Source organism: Geotrypetes seraphini, chromosome 4 (genome assembly GCF_902459505.1).
Source record: "Geotrypetes seraphini chromosome 4, aGeoSer1.1, whole genome shotgun sequence".
Taxonomy (NCBI): domain Eukaryota; kingdom Metazoa; phylum Chordata; class Amphibia; order Gymnophiona; family Dermophiidae; genus Geotrypetes; species Geotrypetes seraphini.
In genome coordinates, this window is record NC_047087.1 from 221071047 (window position 1) to 221092189 (window position 21143).

Below are 21143 nucleotides of genomic sequence, written 5' to 3' on the forward strand. Positions count from 1 at the left end.
TTTAAATAGTACTGAATTAACCGGAACTGGTGTGCCAAGGAAATTTAGCATTCCCACGACTTCATTTCTGAGGTCAGGTTGGGTCTGTGTAAAAAATTGATGAGCCAAGTCACTTTTTGGATGAGTTTGGGGTAAGAGGTGTCCTCAGGAGGTGAGTCAGGGTGAGGAGATCCTGGAGGTAGTTTTTAGGGTAGTCCAGGTGAAGGCATAGGCTATGCAACACTGTGCAATGGTGAAGGGTGAGTCAAGTTATGGGCGAGAACTGCTTGTGGTCCTTCTGCGTATCTGAGATAGGTGAAGACTCTGTAAAGAAGAATAGACCACGTGATGAAAATAGAAGGTTATGTGTAGGATGGTGAGGAGACAGTGATCATCCTGTAGAGGTGGAGACTTGGATGGGACAGCAGTGCTAGTTGAAGTCATTGAAGTGGTGGAGGCATGAAGATGCTGAAGCAGTTTGCTTAGACAGAGTTCTCCATATTTAAAGCAGGGCTGTGGAGTCAGTATACCAAACCATTGATTCCAATGCCTCAATTTTTCTATTGTCTGAGCCCAACTCCTACTCTGTATAGTACTGTAAATCTAAATTTGATTAATTACAGAAACACATATTTCTTTTGTACAAAATTAGAACTAATAGATCACAAAATATATTTATTTGAAATGTGAACAAAGAACATGAACAAAAAATGCTAACTAATGAAACTATGCAATGCACCATTGAAAGTTTTTATTTTGACTGCAACACTGCCTCCACAGTCCTGATTTAAATCTCCTAAATTTCCAAATTCTGCTTCTGCGAGTAATACACTTTTTCTGTACTGCAGGTTAAATTACTACAGCACAAATAGTGATTACTTTTAAATATTCATAAACTATAAAGTTAGGAGTTTACTTTCCAGCTGATCAGCCCTTTGAAGATAAAATAAAATTGCATTTAACGAAAGATTAAGTTCCTACCTTTCTTGTAAATCCATACTCTATTCCTGGAACCCGCCCTGGTAACTGCTGATTCACTAATTGTCTGCCTTTACAATACTGGTAAGCTGGATTTCTGATTTACTGATCAGCTTTTCTAAGAGTTTTATCCGTATGTGTTTAGCACTTTGTCTTGGGGATTCCTAGTCCCAGCGCCCCCTTACATCAGTGCAGATTGTGACTCCTTGTAGCACTGTTATTTTATTGTTCAGGTTTCCTGATGTTTTAATGACATAAGAACATAAGAATTGTCGCTGCTGGGTCAGACCAGTGGTCCATCATGCCTAGCAGTCCGCTCACGCGGCGGCCCTCTGGTCAAAGACTAGCACCCTAACCGAGACTAGCCCTACCAGCGCCCATTCAGAAATTGTTCTGGTTTCATGTTATGAGATTAGACTTATTGGTCGGGGAGTATCTCTGTACACCTCTCTTTTGCCTTTGTCCTCTACAGGTGTTTCTGGCTGCTTTGTCACAACCTGGATTCCTGGAGGGCAGTCCTGAGGTAAGAGGGGAGGGGCAGAAGACTCTGTATAATAAGCTCCCTACAAGTTGTCTGGCAACCATAAGAAAATAAGCCACTAGGCCAGAATCAGTATTTTTGTGGGAACCTATTCCAGATGTATTAAATAAATATATTTGAGACATAATTGGCTCAAAAAAAGGCAGAATTGAGGATCAAGATGAGTGAGGGTGAAAGTGGTGTGTTTCTGATACTTATCCATCATCTCTTAAATTGGGTATGTTTTGTCAGTATTAATTGGTTAAAATTGAATATCAGAAGTCTTAAATATACTGTGTCATTTTTACAAGCTAGATGTACTGAATTTTTACAAAATTTTACATTTTTTGACACAATTTCCCTATGACTATAATGTATAAAACCAACACAAATCAAGCCATAACCTCAAGGAAGATCATCATTTTTCTCCTTCAAGAAATGAGGGGAGAAGGATTCTATAACAATCCAAAGAGAACAAAATTACATAAATCCACATAGCTTCAGGGAAAAGAGAAAGGAAACAAATACAAGCAGCAGCAACAAAGAGAATGAACCCAAGAAATAGGAAGCGCTTCATACTGTGAGGCGCTCGGAGAGCATGGTGTTTAATGATCCTGAACTGCTTGAGCAACAGTCATTCATAAGTGCTGTACAATGCTTCAAGTTTATTATGTACAGGCTTACTCCTGTTTGCAAAGTCTCTCTCTCCTTTGTTCTTCCAGAAGACATGTCCAGTCTCTCTAAAGGAAAAGTCCTTCTGTGTCCTTTAGCTCCATGTCATTTGCTCAAGATATCCTTGGCCAAACCCTAGGCTCCAGAAACACTCATCTCTCTTCGCTTCCCTTCAAGCTGGAGTTCTGTTTCTTTTTTTCTTTCTGACCTATGGCTCTGAACAGTTTCTTCCTGGCCTCTTTTTGTCTCTTCAGCTTATCTTCTTCTTCCTTCTGTTTATGACCGAGGAATTCTTTGTGCTCCTTTCGCTTTTTTAATTTGGCCTTTTTCACCTTGTAATTATGCACAGTGCCCAAAGCAGCCAGCAGGGCTGAGATCTAGGCAGAACAGGGGGAAAAAATATAAAATATTACATATATTTCCTCTAAATTACTATGTAACAGCCCTATTTTCACCTAGTGGGATATGATACGATGGCTGTTCAGTAGTATTCTAATATACTCATATACTTTTCTTTACTAGGTAGCATGTGCATTTTCTTTCTTAAAAATCAAAGATGACCAAAACAAGAGCATTACACCTAACACTGTCACCTCCTTCGGCTGGCCCGGGACTTTCTCTCCAACTTCAGAACTGACGTCGGAGGTAAGTCTCGTCGGCCGCCTGCTGCACATAGCCATGGCCAGTCCCTGCTACGGAGTTTCTGCTGGGGGAGGGATGCAGCGTGTTGGCTCTGGGTCGGCTTCGGGGGTAGAGGGTTGCGCAAACGTAAAATATTGCACTATATAGCATTTGTTTGATATACCGCTTTACATACAATAGGGAAATTTTCACAATCTAGGAAATCAGAGCTAGCAGCAATTCTCTGTACTTTTTACAAATGCTCTTTTTTTTTTTTAATTTCACTAAGTTGCTTCATTATGCTTCCTCATATACTTTTTTGAAAGTCAAACACTGCTTCATGTGGTTGGGAATGTCATGTGTGACATGTAAGAGACACTATGATTAGTGGCGTATTAAGGGGGTGTCTTCGTGGGGGTGCCAGAAACTGTTCTCCTCTCTGCCCCAACCCACTACCGCACACTGCTTCCCTTCCCCGTACCTCGTTAACGTTCACAGCGTGAGCAACAACCCCAACCTGCTGCTCATGCCAGTGTTGGCTCTTCCTCTGACGTTACTTACCAGACCCGTCCTTAGGAAGAGACGTCAAAGGAAGAGCAGATGTTGGTACGAGCAGTGGGCTAGAGTTGCTGCTCACACTGTGAATATTAATAAGGTATGGGGGATGGGAAGGGCGGGCGGGCAGCAGGAGGGGCGGGGATTGGGCAGATGGGGGGGCATAGAAAAGGGCGGGAAAGGGGCACCTCTCACCCTCGCTACACCACCGACTATGATCTCTACTGATTTGGGCATGTGCACTAATTTGTCTGCCTCTCCATAAGCTGCTGAGAAATTGCCAGGAAGCATCTTAAAATTATTCTCTGCTCCTGCTGTTCATCTGGTAGCAAGTTATAATTCTTCTGCATTAAGAGTCAGCTGTTTGCAGTCAAATCAATGCACAAGAGCGAGCACCAGTGTGTTATAGCCAGCCCAAAAGTGCAGCATGAGCACTAAAAGGGACTCAGCTCTGATCTTACATCTGGGCTAAGGCTAACACCAATGTGAAGGCAAGGTACACTATCTTGAAGAGAAGGCATTGCTGGCTGCCACACTACAGTGGAATCATTCAGTTGGTAAAACCCGCATTTATGCCACAATCCATGCCTCTCAGCAGCCCTGACAGTTAGGTAACAGGAAGCCTGGAAATATCCTACTATCTTGAACAATAGCCCAAGGAAAAGCTCAGCACCAAGCAACAATACATTCTTGCTGGGTAGGAAAAACAAGGAGTATATATTTTAAAAAAACAAAAAAAACCTTGTCTGTTTCTTGGGCTGATTAAGAACACCTATTACCCGCCGGGATCCTCACGACCGGCAGGGCCTTACCTCCACTGCTTCCCACACCTAGCGAGGTCATCTTTCGCCCTGTGACCGCTGCTGCCATGCCCGATACGACTCTCACTTCACACTCCTGCTCTTCCCCCTAGTCTCCATCTGTTGCGGTCCCGCCCCTCCTCTGATGTCAGGGGCAGGACTGCAGCAGAGGGAACTTGTGCGGAGACTGATGGCAGCCTGCTAGGTTCACTTTGCAGGCTGCCATAATTAGTTTGTTGGTCCTCAGTAAGCGACGACGGCGCTTTTAAAGGTGAGACTAGGGGGGAAGAGCAGGAGCAGGAGTGCAGAGTGAGAGCCGTATTAGGCGAGGGCCGAAGTGATAACCGTTTTGGGTCGCATGTGGCCCGCAGGCCATATGTTGTGCAGGGTTGGTCTAATTGATTTAGGAAGATTATTAGATTACCAGTGAAATACTAAACCTCGCAAAGTGAACATATTATGAAATCTATGCAATTATTTAAAAGTGGCTAAACCTTAAAGATCACTGTATAGAACATGAGAAAGTATCCAACTCTCCTTTATTTGTATTTTCTTTCCACCTGAGTGAATGGAAAAACATACCTTCCTCTCATGTGGCTCCCGGATGACCGCAGGTCTCAGCCGGTCCCTTGGAACCTTGGCTTTCTTCTCCATTAGCTTTGGCTTGCTCTTGAAGGGCAGGGATTTCTGCAAGGCTTTGGGAATGTGGATTGGGTTGAAGTGCCTCTTCTGCCTTAGGATTGGCTATACAAATAAGAAGTAATAAAATTATTTTGAATGGTTATCACAAGCACATTTCAAACTTCAAATAGAGAAACTTGTCTTTTCACAGTATCTAGCAGAAAAATGATAATTTGGGAGTGTTCTTGAGATGCAGTAATTAATTAGAACTTATTTTCATCTGACAACATGCCTTTTTCAAAAAAGCTCAAGGTGTCTCCCATTGTGCAAGGCCTTGGCCAAGCCATATTAGCTTCTTGTATTCCAGTTCATCTACTGCAATTGAATGGAAATACTAACATCAAGAACACTGATCATTCTCACCTTAGGGTTCCTTTAATTAAGTGTGCTAATGGATTTAGCAAATACAAAATGCCAGAAGCCCATAGGAATAAGACGGACTTCTTAGCATTTAGCGTGCACTAAATCCATTAGCGCACCTTGTTAAAAGAAGCCCTTAGTGTCAAATGCTGACAAGTACTAAATTTTTCCCCAGAATTGTCAGCATGCATGTTTCTAAACTGTCTCTAACCTGCAAAGCCTGGGGGCTGGCCCTGTGGAGCTGTAACACCAGGGCAAAAGTCTGCCTGACAGTATGACATATTGAATATGACATATGAATATGTCATATGTAAGTATGACATATTCAGGCTCTTGAGAGGATAAAAAGTTGCAGTCACCATTGCAAGATGTGTAGGTGTAAAGGCGGCACCGAGGGTGGTCTTTGGTCCTCAACCTATACATACTTCCAGCACTGCCTCTGTCAATAGAGACAGGAGGGTTCTTGGTGCTGGTATTTGCATTCAAAGAATCTAATACTCTGGCAAGACTCAAAAGATGGAGACCTTCCAATATCTTCAGAAACATTATGAGCTGTCTAATTTTATATGGTAAAAATGCATATAAATGCCAGTATTCTAGTTATCTTTGCTCATATGTGAACATTAAATGAGCAGTTTCATCTAAATGGTATTCTGTGGATACAACAGACTGCATATACTTTGCAGATGGGCATTCACAAAGGCAGAGGTAGGGCAGAGCATGGGGCGGGGCTTAACCTTATGATCTACAAGTGATCATTTATACCAGTACAATGGCTGATGTAAGCGTTAATGCCGTAAATGTAGGTGCATTTTTGGCCACTTAGTTCTATAGATGACTACTTTTCCTGTATAGAACAGGCTTAAAAAGGAGAAATTAGGTTCTTACCTGCTAATTTACTTTCTTTTAGCTTCTCCAGACCAGTAGAGGTTAATCTTTACGAATGGGGTATATATCCAATCATGACCAGCAGGTGGAGACTGAAAACAAAACTGTGGGACAGTATATAATATACTCCCTTCTCTATTTACATCAGTCTGCCGAATAGCCAAGCAGAACTAAGAACTGGAAACAGAAATAAACAATACTCCGAACAGGAGTAGCAACTAACATACCCAAATGCTGTTGGAAAATGCAGAGGAGAAATACCAGAAGGAAAATGTCTCCACAGCTCGCCAGCTAAGCCAGCCGAGCCACAGCCGCTGTTCTTTAATTCTCCCCGGCCCTAGAAAAATACTAGAACCCGCAGCAAAAAACAAAAACTGCCCGCGAAACAGCCCCAACAACAACAGACAGGGTGGGGACCTCTACTGGTCTGGAGAAGCTAAAAGAAAGTAAATTAGCAGGTAAGAACCTAATTTCTCCTTCTTTAGCACTCTCCAGACCAGTAGAGGTTAATCTTTACGAATGGGACGTACCAAAGCAGTCCCTCATATGGGCGGGACCCCCGAAGGGCTGACACCAGAACACACACACCGAACACCGCGTCCTGACGCGCCAGAACATCTACCCGAAAGAGTCTGACAAAGGAATACAAGGAAGACCAAACCGCAGCCTTACAAATGTCCACTGGAGGCACGAGCGACGACTCAGCCCAAGAAGCCGCCTGACCCCGAGTAGAATGAGCTTTGAGAAACTCCGGAACGGGCTGCTGCCCCAGAAGAGAAGCGGAAGCAATAGTCTCCTTGATCTAGCATGCAATAGTAGCCTTAGAAGCGCCAGCCCCCCTAAGAGGACCAGTCAGAAGGACAAAGAGATGATTTTATTTCCTGATCTCCTGGGTCCGCTGCACATAAGAGCGAAGGACCCGACCAACATCCAACTTGCGCAGCTGTCTTTGCTCAGAAGAGCCCTCCCAACTACCCAAGACCGGGAGGACCACAGATTGATTGACATGAAAAGGAAAAACTACTTTCGGCAGAAAAAGAAGGAACAGGCCTCAAGACAACCTGCTCCCTAGAAAATTCCAAGAAGGGAGCCCTACAAAAGAAAACCTGTAGCTCAGAAACACGCCTAGCGGAAGAAATGTCCACCAAAAAGACCGTCTTCAGAGTAAGGTCCTTCAAAGAGCAGCCGCCCAATGGTTCGAAGGGCGGGTGCATCAGAATAGAGAGAACCAGACTGAGATTCCAAGAGGGAACAGAGGGCCGCACGGGAGGCCTGAGCACCTAGGCTGCCCGCAAAAAGCAAATCACATCAGGAATGGCTGTCAAACGCTGACCTGTCACAAACCCCCGAAAGGCTGACAAGGCCACAAGCTGAACCCGGAGAGAAGCCGAAGCCAGGCCTCTATCCAGGCCATCTTGCAAGAACTCTAGGATGTTAGGCACAGAAACGCGAAGAGAGACCATTCCCTGCGCCTGGCACCACCCCTCAAAGAAGTGCCAAATCCACACAGAAGCCTGAGAGGTAGAAAGCCTCCAGGACCCCAAGAGTGTAGAAATCACCCTATCTGAATACTCCTTCTTACCAAGGCGACCCCTTTCAAAAGCCAAGCCGTAAGACAGAAGGGAGATGAGTCGAACATGGGAATGGGACCCTGCATCAGAAGGTCGTCCAAGGGAGGCAGAGGAAGAGGATCCGCCACCAGAGTGTCACCAGATCTGCGTATCACGGATGTCGAGGCCAATCTGGAGCCACCAGAACCACCAGACCCGGATGGCGAACAATGCAGAGAAGAACTCTGCCCACTAATGGCCACGGAGGGAACATGCACAACAGCCCCTCTGTTGGCCATGGTTGAACCAGAGCATCCAGACCCTCGGCCAGTCCATCCCTGCGATGACTGAAGAAGCGGAACACCTCGGCATTGCCACTCGTGGCCATCAGGTCCATCAGGGACTGACCCCAAGCCTGCACTATCAACTGAAAAGCCACGGAGCTGAGACACCACTCTCTGGGATCTAAGATGTGACTGAGGAAGTTCGCCTGAACATTCTCCACCCCGGCCATGTGAGAGGCCGAGAGGTCCAGAAGGCGTGACTCCGCCCCAAAGCATGAGCCGAGCCGCCTCCCCCGCCACCTGAGCGCTCTTGGTGCCCCAACGATTGACATAAACCACCACTGTGGCATTGTCAGACAGGACTCTGACCGACTTGCCCATCAAGAGGGAGCGGAAGGCTAACAGCGCCAGAGGGACGGCTCTGGTCTCCAACACGTTAATCGACCAGGACGCCTCCTCCATGGACCAGGTGCCCTGAACTGAGTGACCTAGACACTGAGCCCCCCCAACCGAGGAGACTGGCATCTGTGAGAAGCACCGTCCACTGCGATAGATCCAGACTCATCCTCTGGACCAGATGAGAGGTCTGGAGCCACCAATGAAGACTGCAGCGCGCCAAGCCTCACAGAGGGACAGGGACCCCCAAACTGTGCTCTGGGGTGACCATCTACGGAGCAGAGCATACTGAAGAGACACATGTGGGCCCGCGCCCACCTCACAACATCCAGGAATGCTGCCATCGACCCCAAGACTTGGAGGAAATCCTGCACCCGAGGACACCGGGACGCCAAAAGAAGGCGAATCTGAGATTGCAATTTGCTTACCCGGGCCTCTGGAAGGAAGACCTTCCCCAAGGAGGTGTCGAACAGAACCCCAAGGTACTACAGATGCTGAGCGGGGACCAACCGACTCTTGGAAAGGTTGACCACACAGCCCAGTGACCGGAGAAACTCAACCACCCGAGCCGTAACTCGAGCGCTCTCCTGCAACGACTTCGCCCGAATCAACCAGTCATCCCAGTAGGGGTGCACCAGAATGCCCTCCGACTGCAATGCCGCCGTGACGACCACCATCAACTTGGTGAACGTCCGGGGAGTCGTGGCCAGGCCCAAGGGAAGCACACAGAACTGATAGTGCAGACCCAACATCGCAAAGCAAAGAAAGAGCTGAGGAGAGGTCCGAATGGAAACAGGCAAGTAGGCCTCCGCCAGAGCGAGAGAAGTCAGGAACTCCCCCGGCTGAACCGCCAGAAGGACAGACTGCAGTGTGTCCATGCGAATAAAAGGGAATTCTGAGAGTCCTGTTGACCTCGGTTTAAACCAAGGATGGGCCGAAAGGTCCCCTCCCTTTAGGGCCCCACAAAGGAAATGGCGTACCAGCCGATACCGCACTCCTGAGGGGACACTGGACAACTGTTTTGAGATCTAGCAAGCGCTGAAGGGTCTGGCGAAAGGCTAGCGTCTCCCATGCCACCTGACATGGAGAGGCTAGATATGATCCGGCAGAGAGCGGGCAAAATTCAAGTATATAACCGTCCCGCACCACCACCAGGACCCACTGATCGTACGTGATCTCGGCCCACTTGGGAAACAAGTTGCGAAGCCGGGCACCCACGGGAACCAAAGGGGGCGCCGGCAAAGAGCCATCGCGCAGGACGGGCAGCAGGGGAACCGGGGGGGAACCCCAGCCCCCCGAAAGGACTGCATGCGCTAAGCCAACCGACCCCGGGGAAAAACCGGAAGCCTGAAAAGAAGCAGTCCCATGCCCCAGGCGAAACTTGCAAAATTCCCGCAGATGCCCCTGGGCAATGCCAACCCGAGACGCTGGGCGGGCACGGTCCTCAGGCAGACGGGGCATCTCAGAGTCCGTCAGAGTCTGAACCACCAGATCTAAGTCCTCTCCAAACAAAAACAACCCCCGAAAAGGAAATTTTGGGAAGTTCAGTTCTGGACGCGGCAACCGCCGACCAAGCGCGAAGCCACAAGGTACAGCGTGCGGCCACCAAAAGTCCCAGACTTAGCTGCACCAAGTCACAAAGAACAACCGAGAGGAATGAGGCAGTCATCTCAATCTTCAGCACCTCCTGATCCACTAAGGACCAGTCATCAGACTCACGATCCAGGACACGCTCAGACCACCGAAACACGGTGCGAGCCACCAGCCCCACACAAATAGCCGCCTGGACCCCCAAGGCAGAGACATCAAAATTATACTTAGAAGTGTATCTAACGTACGCTCCTCAGAGACCCTAAGAGCAGAACCGTCCATAACAGGCACGGTATGCCGCTTAGTAAGTGCCGAGACCACCGCGTCCCCCATTGGCGAAATTAAGGTAGCCCTACCCCCCTCCGGGATGGGATACCCATGAGCCAAGGCGCACACCAAACGAAACGGCGCCCGTAGGCCACTGCGCCAGCATAAAATCCCGAAAATCCTGATGCACAGGAAAAGAGCGGGAAACAGGACAGACCCCCTGAAGCAGAGGGGCCCCCATAAGTGGGGTCTCCGGTGGCGCAACTTCAAAAATGCAGCACCAAGGAGACCTGCTACATCAGGTCTAAAAACTCATCCCTCTGAAAAAAAAAGCACACCACGGACGCATCTGCTCTGGAAGACGGGAAACCCGCCACCCCGCTGCCAGCGGGCGTCCCCTCTAGAGGATCCTGGGAGCCCGCCAAAGCGGCCAGGTCCTCAATCATGCCAACACGCTCCTCCGACTACCAATTTGCAATCCAAGCCCCCCCGCGGGCGCTTAGATGAGGGAGGAGGAAGAGGGGACACCAAACGAAAAGAGGGAGGCAAAGCCATAGGGGGCGCAGAGGGAAACCACCCCCGAAACCCCCCAGGTGCACGTGGGACCCCAATTATCTGCACAAAGAAAGAAATTAAATTGGGGGCAAAAAACCCTCCCTGCCCCTGTGTTTACAATACAGGGGGAAGGTCACCTGAGGTTGCAGACAAAATGGAGGGGCCAGACAGAGAAAATGGCGAAGTTCCCGCCAAAAAAGCTCCCTCCATGGCCTGTAGCGGCTGAGAAGCCTGAACAGTCCCAGCAGCTAAAACAGGCAAGTCGGCATCAGCTGTCAAAAAATCAGCTGAGAGGGAATCCTTCGGGGAATCCCTCCGTGGGCGGTTGGGGAAGACCGGGCTTCCCCACTGCTCCCAGCCGACTCGCGAGGCACCATCGGCGGGGAGCTCTGGGCGCCTGCAGCCGCTGCCGACAGAGCTGCACCGGCCCAAACTACTGAGTTCAGTCCGGCCGCGAGTGCCTCGCGGCTGGACCGAATTGTGTCCCACTCCCCCGGAGAAGGGCACAATTGCTCCATACACGACCTAGCTAGAAACAAAGTGCCAGTTAGATGAAAAAAAACAGTAAAAAACAGCAAACTGACAGGGAAGCAACCCTGCAGACTGGCACTACCTCAGGATTTTTTTTTTTTTTTACAGAACAGACTCCACAGGCTCTCGAAGCAATATGCCTTGCTTGATTTAGGGGGCAAGGCTTACTGCTGAGGCTCCTCTAAAAAAATGTGGGGAGGTGGAGGAAGTGGGGGGAGGGACCCCGCTTGAGACCCGCCGGGTTTGACACCCCCGAGGTCGGACGGACCCCCAAACAGGGCCCGCCCAAGCTCTGTCCGGCCAAAAACAGGGACTACAAACCCCCTAAACAAATTCCAACAGCCCTACCAAGGGAGATGGGTACAGATCACTCAACACCTGCTGGAGACTGAAAGAAGACTGATGTAAATAGAGAAGGGAGTATATTATATACTGTCCCACAGTTTTGTTTTCAGTCTCCACCTGCTGGTCATGATTGGATATATACCCCATTCGTAAAGATTAACCTCTACTGGTCTGGAGAGTGCTAAAGAATCAGCTTTACTTAGCACCTACATCTAGCTGCCCTGTTATGGCCATTATCCTCCACAATACCACAACCACACAGAAATGCAATTCTCTTCCCTAGAGGAGATGAGTCCCTTGATCTTGCCTAGATCCTCTAGAACAGGGGTGTCAAAGTCCTTCCTCAAGGGCCGCAATCCAGTCGGGTTTTCAGAATTTCCCCAATGAATATGCATGAGATCTATTAGCATACAATGAAAGCAGTGCATGCAAATAGGTCTCATGCATATTCATTGGGGAAATCCTGAAAACCTGACTGGATTGCTTCCCTCGAGGAGGGACTTTGACACCCCTGCTCTAGAAGCTGTTAATGTGTTAGTATGTACATAGATAGCAAATTGCTCTTTCATCCGCTTGGAGTTCCATCATGACTAACTCGGTGAAAAATTGACAGCTATGCTTTAAGATAAGCAATGGTACATGGTGCTCAGTCTTACCTTATAGAGGGAATCTTTGTTTTGTACTAGTTTGATTCCTAGTTCATGCCGCAGTTGTCGTGTTGTCTTCATTCCTGTCCAGCTTTCTTTCTCGTCTATTGGCTTCAACAAGGAGGTTACTGGATTATAAAATGATGGCACAGAGACTGGATACCAGGTTCGTATGAAGACGATATCTGTAGAAAGAAGAAAACTGCTTAGCTTTTTTCCAGCCCTGCAGTTCCCCTGCACCTTTTGAAAATGGTATGTATTAGGCTACAGCACTACATTCTTGTGACGTACAACCACCGTATTCACAGACACCACTTTATTAGACATTGCGCATGACTTTTGCTAAGTGCTAGTCACAAATTTATGACGACCTCTTTCCTTTAAGGTGTAGACATGTTTTTATGCACATTTCTGATTTCTGTTTTAGGAAAACAGTTTTGGGAAACAATGGCATCCTTGCACAGGTGACCAGCTGAAACATTGCCTTGTTGGGTCCACTTCAAAATTTTCTTATGTATTATTATAATTTAATAATTTTATTTCTTATGTTTTTATTAACTTTTTTTACTGACTGGCTCTCTTTGCTCCTTCTGTAGACTACAGTTTGGAGCATTCTTGCAACAAGTTGGCTTTTTGCCCCAGTATTTGCAACCCTCCCAACTAAGCTAACCAGGGCCCTTCTATCATTGATCCAAAGGTAAGCCACCAGCTACTGTTATAAGGCAGCACCTGAAACTCTCTCTAGTCCCACTAGGGCGCCAGTTAGCTCTAACTACATAACCTTGATGCCCTAATGATGTCTAGCATAACCTACGTAAAGGGGTTACTAGTCAAGGTTACTTGAGTAACTGACAAATCAATACAAAGAGCAGTTGAGCAGTTAAATTATACAGTTTCACTTTGTGATATAAGACAAGAGGACTCCCAGCTATGATAATGAGCCCTAGACACAGGTGGCACAAGTTGTTTTTCAGTCTAAAGGCTGTGACTGTCTGAGAAGATGCAGACCTAATGAAGAGTCTCTTTTGGATTTAATTACTCACCTTTCTAAATCTAAGCTCAAAATGAGTTAAATCCCAGGTTCAGTTGTAGTTCTCTCCTCACAAGTGCTTAGAATAAAGGGAGAAGTAACTCACCCAAGCCAACAGGGAACGTTAGTGAGATCCAAAACCAGGTTCTCAGCCCATTGCTCTAACCACTAAGCTATTCCTTTACTCTACCGAAACATTTTTAGTATCAATAATTTGGCAGACATGGTAATGATGCCTATCAAGGTCCCTCAGTAGTAAGAGTTCTGCCATATCCAACAGGAAATGCTAGATTGGAATCCTAATCAACTGACCAGATGGGACTGACTTTTAACGTTTTAATGACGGGTGAGCCTTCAAATCTTGCATGTTTTCTGAACCCAAATATACCATCAAGAACTCTCAGATCAGAAAATCAAACACATCTTATAGTTCCATCACATCGAGAAATTGTTCGTGAACATATTAGGACTGCTACTTTCCCCATGAAAGGTCCACAACACTGGAATTCTATACATTTAGCTATTCAATTATTCAGAACAATTGACAAGATTAAAGTTGATTTTAAAACATTTCTTTTTTTTCAGATGCTTATCATAACAAATAGTGGCTTTTTGCACTATAGAACTTTCTGCCAGACACAAGAATTTTTTTAAAAAAAAATCTTTATTAATTTTCAAAACCAACACAAAGTGCCATGAATTATACAAACATTAATAATCAACATAACCACTTAATTCCATCAATAAACAATACAGAAGAAAAATATCCCTCCCCTCCCTTCCCTTCCATCAATTTAATCAAGAAATACACTCAAAACCAAACAATAATAAATATCCCCCACCCACCCACCCCGTCCTGGATGTGTATAAAAATAAACAGAAAATTAAATTGGGGCCCATTGATATCCTTCGTTACTTCAGACACAAGAATTTTTAACCTAATGTGTTTACTATCCCTTAATTAACTGCAGTTCTCCTTTTTAATCTTATATTATGTATGTTGTACGCAATTTTATGTTATATTTTAGATTATTTGATTTTAGATTGTAAGCCGTGGGGTAGTAAAATATGAATAAACTTGGAAACTTGAGGAAATATGGGTGCAGAAAAATATTGTGGGCATTAGAAATATAAAACACATACAAGTGACATTTACATACCCTTAATATAATCTCCTTCCAATGACATTCACCTAAATGAAAAGTTCAGCTACTACTACCAGAAGCCCCTGATATGAAACCCATCATTAGTGCTCTGCTGAAATAGGGAACCCTTAGCTGTGTGAAATGCATGATGTGCTAGCCCTTGTTTATGAGACCCTAGCTGGGAATAAAAACAGTGCAACTTACCACTCATCAGCAATTTATCTTCAAATGTAGCCCTGAAGGCACCCTCTGGAGTTCGCAAAACCTTTTTGATCTGACCTCGGATGCCACTTACACTGCGAATGGCTGCACCTTCAAACTTAGCTACTTCCAGAGCAGAGTTAAACATTCCCTGTAAGAGGAGAAAAACAGGCTCAAAGTATATCTTTTGCACCTCCTGGAAATAGTTCATGAATTCTTTTTAAGTGCAGTATCTGTGATAATTTCAAAACATTAGTATTGGAAAAGTAGAGCACTCCATAAACCAGCACAGAAATAGCACTCCATCAGGTTTGAAGGAAATCCCTGGAGAACAGGATAGCAGTCCACTTTCCATGTCTCACTACTGAATCAGGGTAAGGGCACTTATGATACAGTATTAGGAAACGGGAACAATCTTGCAATGTCTGGCTGCCACAGTTTTAGCCCCTTCACACCAGAATGTCTGGATATAGCAAAATCCAAAAGGTTGAATCTTTTCTCCAAAACACAGAAATTTGATTTGTAGCTGATCTTAAATTCCTCTAATCCTTACACTGATAAATCAAGGACAGGCTCTCATTCATCCAGAAACCAATACCTCACTGTCTCGCACACTTTCTTCATTCTTGTTAAACCACCCCCCCCCCCCACACATGCAATTCACTAAAAAAAAAAAAAAAAGTCTCTCTGGCATCCCATTGCTGAAACACTATTTCACATCATCTTCTTTATGCTAATGTTTTCTTATGTTGTCTCCCAACCTTCTGGCAGAAAACACACTCAAAAGGGGACCTCTTCCGAACTGCCAACAATGGGAACTGTGAATAGGAGGCTTTACCAGGTTTCTGGCTATTGCTGCAAAGTTCCAGTGAATTGATTGTATGCACTGGAAATACAGGAATTTGTTTTTATTCAAACATCTAATTGCAATACTTCTGAATCCCTCAGCCATCCATTCATTACTGCTCATAACAACTGTCATCTTCAGAAAGCAGACTAAAAATGCAAGCAAGTTGTCCTCCTTGCACCCCGAACTAGAGATTGAACATACAAAAACAGATGATTGTGTTAAAGCAGTTTACTGGTAATTGTTTCATTCATATCTATGGGCTCTGCTTCTGATAATTTTCAGGAGTGTCCAGAATCATTTCAGAAATGAATTCCATCTTCTAGCAAGGAGACAATAGGCTCTACGGAGTACTGCAAAACCATTTTCTAGTTTGGTAGGAGGGGGGACATTCTATCTTAGGAAAATGTATGTATACAAAAATATACCTCCTGTTTCTTTTTTTGATACTTCCCAAAAGATCCCTTTATCTTTTAACATGGAACAAATTTTAGAATCAAAATGTGATCATTTTGTCTAATACACCTTTCTTTTTTCTGTTGGTATACTCATCTGTATGCTTACCTTAATAAAAGCTGTGTTTTTGTAGATTTTGAATGGGTAGCCAATCAGCTTTAATTTCTTCACAACTGTGATTGATTTATCCAAGTCCAGCACAACTCCCGTTGCAGCTATCCTAAAATCAGGCTTGAATATATAGACACACACACAAAAAAGTTGAAAAGTGCATTATTTTAGTGTGACAAAATGGTATGTTTCCCTTTCTTCCATTTGTAAACTTATGCATGTCTGCAGACTGGGTATGAAAAAAAAAAACGTGGAGAAGCATTTTCAATATGATATTGAAGTCTGAGTTTGGACATTTTGGGAAAAATGTCTAAAAATCCAGTAGAGAAAATGACCATTTTTGAAACAGCAAAATGTCTGATCTTTTATTTTTTGAAAATGACCATTTGTACTTGTGTTCACCCTTAGCACAATTATCCTTTTTAACCATTTTTGAAAGAAAAAAAGGTCTAAAAGAAAAACTCACAAAACAACCCTTTGAGACGTAGAAGCAGCTAGCATTGTTAGCAAGCAAAATGGCCACACAGACACATCTAAGCAGAGCAGAAGGGCACTCAAGGGCTACTGCAGTGAGCATCACATTAAAAAGTCCCAGGTACAAATCCTGCTTATGTTGGATGCCCTCTAAAACCCACCCAAAACTAACTGTACCCATCTGTACACCACCAAAATAGCCCTTAAGCCTGCAAGTGTCATCTTTTTGTAGGTACAGTAGATTTTAGGTGGATTTCAGAGGGTTCATCATACATTATGTGAGATGTGTACCTGGGACTTTTTAATGTGACGTTCACTGCAGTACCCCCTAGAATGCCCCTCTGCTTTGTTTAGATCTGTGTGGCCATCTGAAGCTGTAATACAGGCTAGTATATACTGTTTCTTTCATATCTTTGGGCAGTGGGAGGGGATGGGTAACCACCGAGGGAGAAGGGGGGTGGTCGTGCCTTAATCCCTGCAGTGGTCATCAGGTCAATTTGGGCACATTTTTGGCCCTTATTCTTTTTTTAAAACAGGTCTAACTCTAAACTTCTAAATGGTGCCCTGGACAGTTTGGGAAATGTTTGATTATCACTGCAAAAAGTCAAAGTCCTAAGTCTGCCGAAAACATGCCTTCCATACAAAGCAACAGGAGATTCTACCTTATCAAGGCAGATACTCAAAGAACACAGAAAAGGCGATCAGGTGGTACTCAATATCTTTATTCTATGCAGACTTGACATGTATGTGTTTCGGCCCAAAGGCCTGCCTCAGGAGTCTTAATGCTTTGATCAATACAGTATATGCTGACTGTTCTATCTTATAAAATTATAATGATTGAGTCATTCACCGAACACATCAATCAGAACGATCACTAAAAAAATTTGTCCATGACGTGGAGATTAATCCAGGTTCTGACTGATGTGTTTGTTCGGTGAGTAACTCAATCATTATAATTTTATAAAGATAGAACAGTCAACATATACTGTATTGATCAAAGCATTAAGACTCCTGAGGCAGGCCTACGGGCTTAACACGTACATGTCGAGTCTTCATAGAATAAAGATATTGAGTACCACCTAGTCGCCTTTTCTGTTTCCTTCAAAACATGCCTTTAACATACCACTTGTAATTTTAAAGGGGGCGGAGGAGAAGTTGCAGGAGGGCTTTGCGGTTCCTCCTGCTCACACTGCTGGATGGAGACCTATGGAGCAGGAGAGACTGAGCACCCCTCCTGCTCCCAACTTTTTGACAGGTACGGGGAGGGGGAGGGGAACGGGGTGCAATTGGGAGTCGGCATCCCTCCTGCCATTTGCTTGCAGTCGCGGGCATCAGCATGCGGCATGTTTGTCAGGGGGGGGACCACATTTTTTTGACAGGCCTGCTTGTCTTTTTATTCATTTTTTTATGGGGCAGATATTTTGCATGTGTAACACACGCAAAATATCTGTGCCATGGAAAAAAAATGAATTAAAAAAAGACAGGCAGGCCTGTCTTAAAACCAGCAGTCGGATTTTAGGATAGTAAAATCCGATTCAAAATAGCCAAGCAATTGTTAGTGAATCAGTCGCTTGGCTATTTTGCATGGGGTTTTACTATTTTGCATGGGTTGGATCGTTAATTGGGCAGTGAATTGGGTCGTGGAACGATTGCAAAACCAGTAAAACTGGTTTTGCGATTGTCGATAAAGGATCAGAAGGTTTAGTGAATCTAGGCCTTACTATAATGCTTTTGAAACTGCACTTTTTAGACAGAAGAATGTGAACAATGTACAAGGATGTCAAAGGTTTTTGCAAGTCACAGTAGCTAAATTGTTCAACTTACTGTTGTACCACTGACTGCCTGAACTGCCAAAAACCCAGTGCCCTGTGGAGTGATGGGGCCTGAAATACAAACAAAAGCATACAAATGAGAGCTTGTTGCTTTATATGAGATATTCAATGCCTTTTCATTAAAAATCAGATGCCCTGAATGACCAAGTACAAAAGACATATCAAGTTTTTGTCTTATTTACCATTCTCCAAAAAATCTGCAATAAATTAAAAATATAAGTATGAGTCAGAAGCCTCCTGAAATGCTGCTCGAATCTCCAATTATACCAAATTTTGAGTCTTAATGCTCATGCAGGCAGCTCCCTTTTTATATGCTTGCAATGTGCAGTACTTGCCTAATCTAGAATAGAAAAAGTAAAATCAAACTTTTATAAGACCACAAAGGTTTAATTCATTGGTGTTCACAGAAGGGGGTAGGAAGTGCCAAAATCAATGCACTAGAGTACCTTTTACTTAAAGACCCATTTAAATATAAACATTCATCTCAGTTCATGTTCCATTATATTATCATAAATTTAAATAAATCCAGGAAAAGGAGGGTGGTGATCCAGATTCTGCTTGGGGAGCGCCGATTTTCTTACTCATTTTGGGCTGGTTTTCATCTTGTTTACCTGTTGCATTTTCACGATAGGGAAAGGGAAAGATCTGGTAGCTTCATCCAGCTCAGGTTTCTACCCCGGTGATGAGACAGCCCACACTTGAGGAATGGCTCTTTTTGGCATTGGGAAAGTGACCAGCAGCAGTATTGATGGGGTTTCCTTGAGCCTTGCTCCAGATTCGACTCCTCCACAGCCTGGAACTTTGTTTAATGCTGTGCTTTGTCTTCTTTGGAATCGTGCTTCGAGGAACTCCCAGCATTGGAAAATACACCCATAGTGATCAGACGGTCAGGGGAAGCAGTAAAGCACTGGATCAACAAAGTATGAGTAACCCTTTGCCTCTTGGAGAAGGAAGTTCTTCAGGAGTGGTTGTTCTGCTTGTGAAGCTGAAGACAGTCATGAAGGACTCACTATGGGATGCTATGCAGACAGTGAACTCTTCTTTAAATCAAATGGTTGGTAGTTTTACTATTCAGATGTTGAATGCCCAGTTTCAAGAGATTAGCAAAGGTTTTAAAGTGGAAACTTTGGATGTTAAGGTTGCTGAATTACAAGAACTGTGGGATGCCTTAGTTAAAGATAAGATATCCATGGCAAGAAAGATGGAATATCTGGAAAATCAAACTAGAAAAAATACTTTGAGATTCTTATTTTCCCAAATCATTACTGATTTCATCAGTTGATATGGTCAGGAAGTATTTGAAGTATGTTAATGTCATCAGAAACTTTACCACCTATTAAAAACTAATTATTTGATCCTGGCTAAGGATAAGGAGAATGAAGGCACACATTGAGGAGCACCTGGAGTGTTAAATCTGACAGAATTTCTTGAATCATCTCTGGAAATAATAACCAAAGGACCACTTTACTTGTAACCTTTGCACTTAAAATGGACAGGAATATAGTTCTAAAATTATACTTTCAACATATGGATCAAGTGTTTGTTTCCAAAATTAGAATATTTCCTGATATATCGAGAAGTACCCAGAGGCATCGTCAGGAGGTTTTGGCGGGGGCCGCTGCAGTCTCTGGGATGACATTTCTGATGAAATTTCCTTGCCTATGTTGTATTATTCATGAAAGTAATTCTTTTGTTTTTAGTGAACCAAAACACTTATTAGATTTTGTAGTTTCTAAAAAAGAGTTGAACATCCTGGTATGATACCTTTTAGTATTATGATATACTTTGTGAGCAGGCTGAGGTCTTTTCCTAATCTACCCTCCCCCCTTTTTATAAAACTATGCAAGAGGTTTTTAGCGCTGGCTGGCACGCTGAATACTCTGCTTCAACAGTCAAAGAGTTCCCATGAGCGTTGGAGCAGTGCAGAACATTCAGCGTGCCAGCCGGCGCTAAAAACCTCTTACGCGGTTTTGTAAAAAAGGGGAGGGGGTAGCTGTTTGCTCTATGTATTTTTTTTTTTTATTTCCTTAATTCATTTTTCCTAATTCTTGGAACATTGTTTCCATAATTTGTGGACAAATGATTCTAATATTTTCTCCTTTTCTGATGGGGTGTTTAGATACTGTTATTGGGAATAGTTTTATTGGCCTTATTTTTTTGTTTTTCCTGAGAATTACATTATATATGCGACTGTAAAATTTTGAAATGCATTCAATTTTGAGTTTTCTCGAAGAATTTCCGAACTTGTCTTAAGTTTCTCATGACTAAGAATGACTTTTATATTGTTTTATTGATTTGCGGTTGCATGGTGCAGCATCTGTCGATAGTTATTCCTAGCAGTTTTAGGGTGGTTTGTATGGGGTAGTTGATTGCGTTGATTTCAATGTTGGATATGGTTGGTATTTTGTTGTTTTCTAGGAGGATGAATTTCGTTTTATCTGGGTTCAATTTCAGTGTGTGATCTTTCATCCAGGTTGCTATTGATTTTTTTCCGATTTATAATTTTTATTCGTTTTCAAATTTTACATAAAGTGTACAAAATATTAAAATACAATTGATGAATACACAATATCACTTTTATATCTAATACATCTTATTTTAAATATATTTTTATCCTCTCTCCCTCCCCCCACCCTTCTAGTACTTTCCAGTCATACATTACATATTGTATATCATATTATATCATATTATGTAAAAATTATTTTCACTACCCTCCCCTTCATGTGTGTCACAAAGAAGATATTGAAAAGAAGAAAAGAAGAAGAGAAATCCTACTATTTATTCATTGCAATATTTTGTCAATGGCCCCCATATTTTTATAAATTTAG

The 21143-nt window shown here is 44.0% G+C and overlaps 1 protein-coding gene across 4 annotated transcripts in view; it reads right to left on the reverse strand.

Moving 5' to 3' along the window:
* Positions 1-634: 634 nt before the first annotated feature.
* BMS1 (BMS1 ribosome biogenesis factor) overlaps positions 635-21143 on the reverse strand; it is a 95918-nt gene continuing 75409 nt past the window's right edge. For all 4 annotated transcript variants that reach the window (XM_033942274.1, XM_033942275.1, XM_033942271.1 and 1 more), the window contains exons 18-23: positions 18308-18366; positions 16007-16129; positions 14599-14746; positions 12229-12404; positions 4708-4869; positions 635-2526 (exon numbers count right to left, since the gene is read on the reverse strand). In XM_033942274.1, the coding sequence (XP_033798165.1) occupies positions 2302-2526; positions 4708-4869; positions 12229-12404; positions 14599-14746; positions 16007-16129; positions 18308-18366 (893 nt within the window). In that variant the 3' untranslated portion in view covers positions 635-2301. The remainder of the gene's footprint in view (positions 2527-4707; positions 4870-12228; positions 12405-14598; positions 14747-16006; positions 16130-18307; positions 18367-21143) is intronic.